The sequence below is a fragment of the Sinocyclocheilus grahami genome, unplaced genomic scaffold (assembly GCF_001515645.1).
Source record: "Sinocyclocheilus grahami isolate Dianchi unplaced genomic scaffold, SAMN03320097.WGS_v1.1 scaffold129.1, whole genome shotgun sequence".
Classification (NCBI taxonomy): Eukaryota; Metazoa; Chordata; class Actinopteri; order Cypriniformes; family Cyprinidae; genus Sinocyclocheilus; species Sinocyclocheilus grahami.
This window is the reverse complement of record NW_015505308.1, coordinates 1,342,734-1,350,844: the sequence shown is the minus strand read 5'-3', so window position 1 is coordinate 1,350,844 and position 8,111 is coordinate 1,342,734. Positions and strand designations below refer to the sequence as shown.

The window sequence follows — 8,111 nt, the reverse complement described above, 5'->3', positions numbered from 1 at the left end:
AATAATTGACGATGGCCCGTTGAATTAGTAGAAAATAATGCTTTACGTCGTGGCTGCATCACCACCTTGGGAATTATTTTCAAATCAAGACATTGTTCAGATGACGTATTTCAAGACATCCATCAGGTTTTTGTCCTTAAAACGCTCTTGTGTGTAGGATTAATTTCTTGTGCATCTCATCTAGCGGTCAACGATATATCGGCCGATATTTGCCATTTTTCAAAGCTCAAAACTGGCCACTTCAAAGGGCCCTTCAGAATGAAGGATTTCGAAGGGTACAACTGATGGACACTTTGGGCTCCCATGATCCTTTGCGCAGATTCTTTGCATGATGACGGCGCCTCCATGTTGGCACGAGATGATGACGCAGAAGGGCACTTCAAGAAACAGTTGTTTGGGCCCCTACACCCTTCAACCCTTCGAAGCTCTCACTCCGGAGGGTAAACCCTTTGAAGGGATTAGGGTATAGGGATGAGCCCTTCCGAATGGAACGCAGGGAGAGTTTGCTGTCGCCGTTTGACCATGGCGACATGACGTGTGGTTTGGACGGAAGCGATGGAGGCTACACAGTTCCGGGTTTGGGGGGTCCCACGTATTTATTTCGCACATAATGTGAGCAGTCACGTTGCATCTCGACGAATGGACCGTATAGTGTGAGCACATAAATCCTGAGCTTTTGCTTGTCCTCGCATGCGATTTACTTGTGAGAGTTGGTATTTAACAAAAACGTTGCGGAAATCGCACAGTGTATGCCCGGCTTAAGAAATCAGCATCGGCCGTCAAAAAAATATCATACTTCCTCTAATTATTGTTTGAATTGTTTCAAGTAAAGTGAACTTCGACAGATCTCTCCAGCTGAGTGCATGAAACCAAACACACACACACACACACACACACACACACACACACAGACTGTGAAAATCACCCAGGAGATTCTCTTTCTTCGCACAGACAAAGCTGAAGCACAGCAGCCCTCCCTCTCTCCCTCCGTCTGTCTGTCTCTCTCTCCACATTCAGCGCAGCGCACATTTCCCATGATCCCATCTATCTATCTATCTGTCTGTCTGTCTAGTTTAAACAGTGTCAGTGGGTTTTTCAGATGTCTGCTGGCGCTGTGACAGTCAGGCGGTAAGCTGAGCCTTATCATTTTCTGTAGAGAGCTCCACACAGACACTCAGATCGATATGAAGGCCCGTCGGCCGCAGTGAACCTTTATATGTGACCCACTCTGCAGCAGAGCTCCAAACCAGCTCAAAGTCAGTTTATTTCTGTACAGGAATTAGATCTGCAATAGAAACATGATGACTCTTAGATGCATATTGCTCAGTGTTTGTGAGACAGAGCTGGTGGAAACGATGCCTCCATGTCTGGCATGGGCTTTTCCACGACATTCTAATTTATTGAGATGCACCTGTATTAACTGGTATATATTTGAATTTCTGTATATGATCAACAACAGTTAACATATCATATTTGAATCAGAGAGAGCCAATAAAATAAGCAGTTATGCTTAACAAAAACTTACCAACTTGTCCAAGTTAAAATTCATCACAAAATTAAAAGAAAAAGAAAAAAAGACTATATTGATGAAAGGAAGTGAAGCATATTTTCATACTGTGAGCTTTTCATGAATTATAAGCATATTTAACTAATATTAAATATACATAATAATATATATTTCATACATTTTTATTAAATAATAAAGATTGGCAAAGATATTATTTAAATATATTGTTTAAATTATTTACACTGTAGTACAATAATGACACCTTTGAGCATAAACAGAATTAAAAACTATTAAAAAAAACTTACATGTAAAATGACTGGGACATTTGGAGAGTTTAAATGTGATCCTAATGAAGATAATGTTAAATTTAAATTGCAAAAAAAAAATTATATATAAATTATATATTTAATTATATAAAAATGTATGTAAATATATTTTATAGATTATATTTTAATCTATAATAGATTGATAAATTGCTTAAATGATTTACATTGAATTAGAGTAATGACATCTTTAAAAATAAAGACAATTTACTAAATATATGTGATTGCAAGAAAATAATGTAAAATTTAAATCTTGTAAAAAAACAAATCTCCTTGGCCCTAAAATATGCTTTGTTTTCTTTATGCAAATTAATTTAACATTGTCTTTACTCATGATTTTAGTGTTAAATGTGACCTGGATATGCAAGATTCACCCAGGTACTTTTTTAATGAAGCCAAGTGCATGACATCACTCATCACGTGAATTATGCAGCAAATGTTTCTCTGTGCGTATTATACAACCTGATGTTCACATGTCTGCCCCTAAGTGCCTGGATCTGTCCTATCCATAATTCATAACTCAATGTCTCCAAGCTCTGGCCCGAGCACTTCAGGAACATGGCATGAAGAGATCCGTCACTGGATAATTTCAAAAGATAAAGTGGATGCTTTAAATGTCACAAAGCACCTTTTTGTCTTCATTCAACACTATTGTTTCATCACTTCATATCATGGTTTGCCCATGGTTATCTTGGATACATATTCTAAAATCTTGTCCACGTGAGGAAAATCTGCACACATTCACACTTGAGCTGCATTAAAGCATCTCTGCATATGACACATGCTTCTCCACCGACTGATGCTTTTAGCTCTGAACTAATGCACCTCTGCATTTTTCATCTGACGTACATTACCAGCCACACATGATGCACCGCCGGAAACACCAACCCCAGTTTAGAAATGAGTGATTTTCTCATCTGGAAACAACTTCAGCATAAAGCATAAAGCATATTACCACCAATCAGCAATTAGCAAATGCAGTTCTATGAGTCCAAACATCTCATCAACAGCGAATAGGTAAACATTTTACAGTTAATGTGTAAATGTCCCTAATAATAAGCCATTACAGCAATCAAATTAAGTATACAATCCTCCAAAAACATTCAAATGCATCACTAGGATTACAAGAACCCATTATTTCTCAAACTTTCCTTTTTCCACTTGAATAAAGCACAACCTCAAATATCCCTAGGTGTTATCGCTCTAAACCAGATTCAATCCTCAAAGCCTTCAGAAGACTCTCAGTCGGAGTAAAAAATGCTCTCACAAGCCATACTGAGGACTGGCTGTATATCAAAGACGTAACCGAGTGTGTTTTGCTTGTATTTGTGATATTGAAGGAACAACTGTTGATGTTGTGTTTGATTGGCAGCTTACAAGCCACAACAGACACTGCTATGTTCTGCCAATATTGCAAATGGAGGTAAACCGGCATCAGCCAATAAAGTGTCAGCTTTTCTTGTTCATTATGAAAGACTGTGGGAAACGTGATTGTGAGATTCGCTCTGAATGATTCATATGCTCAGTGGAATGCAAGTAAACAACTATAAAGCAGTTTTTGAACGAACTCCTGCTCACTATGAAGGGAATACTCAGTTGTGCACTAACAGCAGTATGAATGGCCGTTTGTAACGGGAATTCTTGGGAAGGTCACATGAGGCTCCTGGAAGCTTCTGTACTCACCGGGTTGTGGGTTTGCCAAGGAAACAGAAAGGACTCTGGGAAACATGCTTTTGCAAAAAAATTTATATTTCTTTTATATTAATATATATGTATGGATGGATTATATATAAAGGGTCAGCTCTTCTATATACAGTATATATAGTTTCATTTTTAAACATATTATTGCTGTTCTCAGGTTATAGTAGCAGCTAATCGTAGCAGGCCGATGGGTAGTCTTGAATGTCAGAAACAGACATTTATGAATAATATATCAGCAGATGCCTTCATCATCTGGTATGCCTCAGATTACCATTACTATTGCATACACCGGGAAATACAGATAATTACCAATAAAATGCATATTACAGGAACTTATATGAGCAATGTTCATTAATGACAATAAAAAAAAAAACTACATTTTATTTTACAGGCATCACAGGTAGACTTACACTATCTTCTAAGATACCTTCTCTTGTACTCTTGTATGTGTGTGTGTGTGTGTGTGTGTGTGTGTGTGTATACATAAGCAATGCTAGAATATAGAACTATTTATCCAATATAGTGGATAAAAGGGTTAGAAATACTGATTCTAAATTTCAAAGCATACTTACAATTTACTTATAATTCATACTTACACTATCTTCCTTCTCTTGTATGTGTGTGTGTGTGTGTGTGTGTGTGTGTGTGTGTGTGTGTATACATAAGCAATGCTAGAATATAGAACTATTTATCCAATATAGTGGATAAAAGGGTTAGAAATACTGATTCTAAATTTCAAAGCATACTTACAATTTACTTATAATTCATTCAATACCAAAAAGAACCAATCAAATGTAGTTCGACCTGAATAAAAATGAAATATTTTACCCAATAGTTATGATTATAACATGCAATATCATGCAATATCGATGGCTTTCGTCCCAGTCCTCACAACATCATACAGAAGACACAGAAGAAAATTGCTAAATGCCAAATTTCTGACCAATTTCCAGCGCAGAGCCGATCTGTTAGTCAACGATCAATACAGTTCATTGAGATTTAACGGAGAACCGAAGCAGCCAATTAAATATCTGCTGAGTGTATTAGCAAAGCCTGCAATTCTCATTTTCAATCACATGTTCTTATTTTCATCTATAACAGCTCCAACCCAATCAAATGTAGTTCGACCTGAATAAAAATGAAATATTTTACCCAATAGTTATGATTATAACATGCAATATCATGCAATATCGATGGCTTTCGTCCCAGTCCTCACAACATCATACAGAAGACACAGAAGAAAATTGCTAAATGCCAAATTTCTGGCCAATTTCCAGCGCAGAGCCGATCTGTTAGTCAACGATCAATACAGTTCATTGAGATTTAACGGAGAACCGAAGCAGCCAATTAAATATCTGCTGAGTGTATTAGCAAAGCCTGCAATTCTCATTTTCAATCACATGTTCTTATTTTCATCTATAACAGCTCCAATCCGAGAAAAGCTAAGATTATAATGATTCTTTAAAACATAATCATAAATCAAACCAGACTTCACTTTAAATCAATCCACTCTAGAGTTTCGTTTAGTTTCGCTTTGGATTTGGGGGGGGGGGGAGGGTTCAATGACAGTCTTTGTACTCAAGTGCATATGAAGGACTCCCGAATCAGACGCGTTTCTATGTGACTCTGTCAATCTTATTATTATCCGTGAGTGTGTTTGCTGGCAGCCGTCGCCCTGTGCTAACCTTCAGCACGGTCCACTGCAGTCAGCAAGAGTATGCTGGCTCTACTAATGAAGCTATGAATAAACTCAGACTGTGGGAATATAGACGAGGATGCACTGTGTGATGAAACGCATTAGTCAAGAACATCATTTACTCTGCGAGTCTTCAGCAAATCTGTAACATTAACAAGCTGCAAAACTATTATTGCTTACTCAAATCTTTTGAGACAGCTGCTGAGGATTTAAAAGTACATAATTAGAACTAAATAATGTCGCAAGCAAGTAAATGTTGCAAACAAACAGGCTTGAGCAGACACACAATCTTTGAGAACACTAGAGAGCCACAAAACAACATATATTATTCAGGCCAGGGCACAGACTCCACTGAAGATGGATGATATTTCCTGTCGTACAAGGCCATCAAAGCAAAATCACTGCCACTGACTGCTTTATTTCTGCTGTAACACTCTCTGATATACCACAACTGCAGTTTCAGTACAGCACAGTCTCTAGTGTGTATGATTTACAGGACATCAATTACACTTGCTTTGCTTTTTTAAGTTTCATGTTCATAGTTAAAATAGTAAAAAATCAAATTTTTGCAATTTTTCTTCCGCTATAATCTGTTCTGTTCTATTCTACAATTCTTTCTACTGTTTTGGATGTCAATCTATCTTTTTGATTTTTGACAATATTCTATTCTATTGTTCTATTCCATTCTAATATTCGATTATTTACTTTTCAATATGTTCTCAATATTCTTTTCCAAAACACAACATGACATGAACAGATTTGCATTTTTATTTTATTTAGTTATTTTTATTCATGTTATTTATTTATTTGCAATAGTCTATTGTATTCTACTCTTTTTCAATAATAACATTACTGGAGTTTTGACAATATTCTATTCTACATTGTTTTTTTTAAATTCTTTTCAATAACATAACACAAAATAATAGAACATATATGTTGACAATATTCAATCCAAAACATAACATGACATGAAGAGTCTTTGCAAAAGTCTACTCTATTCAATAACATAACCAGATTGATTTTTTTTGCAATATTCTATTCTACATTGTTTTTTTTAAATTCTTTTCAATAACATAACACAAAATAATAGAACATATATGTTGACAATATTCAATCCAAAACATAACATGACATGAAGAGTCTTTGCAAAAGTCTACTCTATTCAATAACATAACCAGATTGATTTTTTTTACAATATTCTATACTTTATTATTATTTTCAAAAACATAATATGTCAATATTCTAATCCAAACATAACATGAACAGATTTTTGCAATAGTCTATTGTATTCTACTCTTTCTTTTTGATAAACAGAATTTTTTTTTGCAATAGTCTATTCTATTGTATTCTAATATTTCCCATAACACATCATATTATAACATATCTTGGCAATGATCTATACCATAACATGACAGGACATGACCAGATTTTTGCCAACATTCAATTCTATTGATTTCTATTTTTTCCCCATAGCATTACATAACGAAACATATTTCTTGGCAATATTCTATTCCATAACGACAAGACATGACCAGATTTTTGGCAACACTCTTATTCTACTTTCTTGTTTTCAGTTGTTTTCCATTTAATTCTATTCTGTCCTATAACATAAAACCACAGTAGGCCTTTGTTTCAAAAGGAGCGTCAGTGATTATAAGAGGAGAATGAGCTGTACCTCCTGCAGCTGCTCCAGCTCCTGTCTGAGGGTCTCCTGATCGGCCTCGAGCTCCGCATACTGCTGCTTGAGGGTCTGGTTCTCCTCCAGGACCACCAGCCCGCACTCCGCCGCCCGGACCTTCTCCCGGTTCGCCTCCGCGAGCTCGCGCGTCAGCCGCTCCACCTCCGCCCGGTAATGATCCACCGACTCCCCGCATCCTCCTCCACCTCCCCCAGCAGCCATCGGCCCGGCCCGTCCCCTCCACTGCGCTGGATGGACGGATGGATGGAGGCACCTGCACCTTACCCGAACCTCCAATACAAAGTGAATGATCCAGACATATTAACAACAAAAGACGAATGAATTGAAGTCCGAACTCATTTCGAGCTGAAAAGGGCCTCGCTTTCTTTCTTTCTTCCTCTTCTTTTTCTGCTTGATCATGGGTGTTGGGACGCCATCATCACTAGGATGCAGAAATGTGGCCCAACTCACTTCGGCTCTCCTCCTGCTGTGACGTCAGCGCATCTTGCTGCAGCCCTTCCCGAAGCCCGTGCTCATGCATATGAATTAAGTAGCGCCGCCGTTGCTTAGTAACCTTCCTACTGAATATTCATAAGCGGTGAGATCGTCAGCCTATCAAGTAGGGGAACGTCACATTGCGTCATTAATATTCATGAGCTTGCAGTAGGCTTATTTATTTGTTCGCATTTATTAATTATTTATGACTTACTCATTTGTCATAGCTATTATAGGCTATACACTTATAATCAACGATAGGTCATTTGGTTTGATGACAATATTGTTTCTAACATATACCACAATATTAACTTCTTATTATTGAATTGTTGTAAATAAATATCACATTTGCAACTGGTCAGTGTTCAGAAAATGTTGGGAAATCACTTCATGCAGCCCTACAAGAGTGATTACTGATAAACTGTCTGAAAAAAAGACTTAAAAAGAGTTTTTAAGAGAAGAAAGAAATCCCCCACTGACTTTCAAAGCTGCTAACGACTTTCTACTTTGAGGATCTTGATAGAAACGTAGTGGAGTGAAAAGTACAATATTTGTCTTTCAAATGTAGTGAAGTTAAAGTCATAAGTTCCCAGAAAAAATAATACTCAAGTAAAGTACAGATACTCAAAAAGTGTACTTAAGTACAATACTCAAGTAAATGTACTTAGTTACTGTCCGCCTCTGGTTATACCAAAGCCGCTTTAATAATAA

The 8,111-nt window shown here is 36.9% G+C and overlaps 1 protein-coding gene across 1 annotated transcript in view; it reads right to left on the bottom strand.

The window, feature by feature from the left end:
• LOC107590550 (protein bicaudal D homolog 1-like) overlaps positions 1 to 7,403 on the bottom strand; it is a 30,466-nt gene extending 23,063 nt beyond the window's left edge. Inside the window, exon 1 of the mRNA XM_016279359.1 lies at positions 6,903 to 7,403. Within this exon, the coding sequence (XP_016134845.1) occupies positions 6,903 to 7,127 (225 nt within the window). The 5' untranslated portion in view covers positions 7,128 to 7,403. The remainder of the gene's footprint in view (positions 1 to 6,902) is intronic.
• Between the last annotated feature and the right edge of the window lie 708 nt (positions 7,404 to 8,111).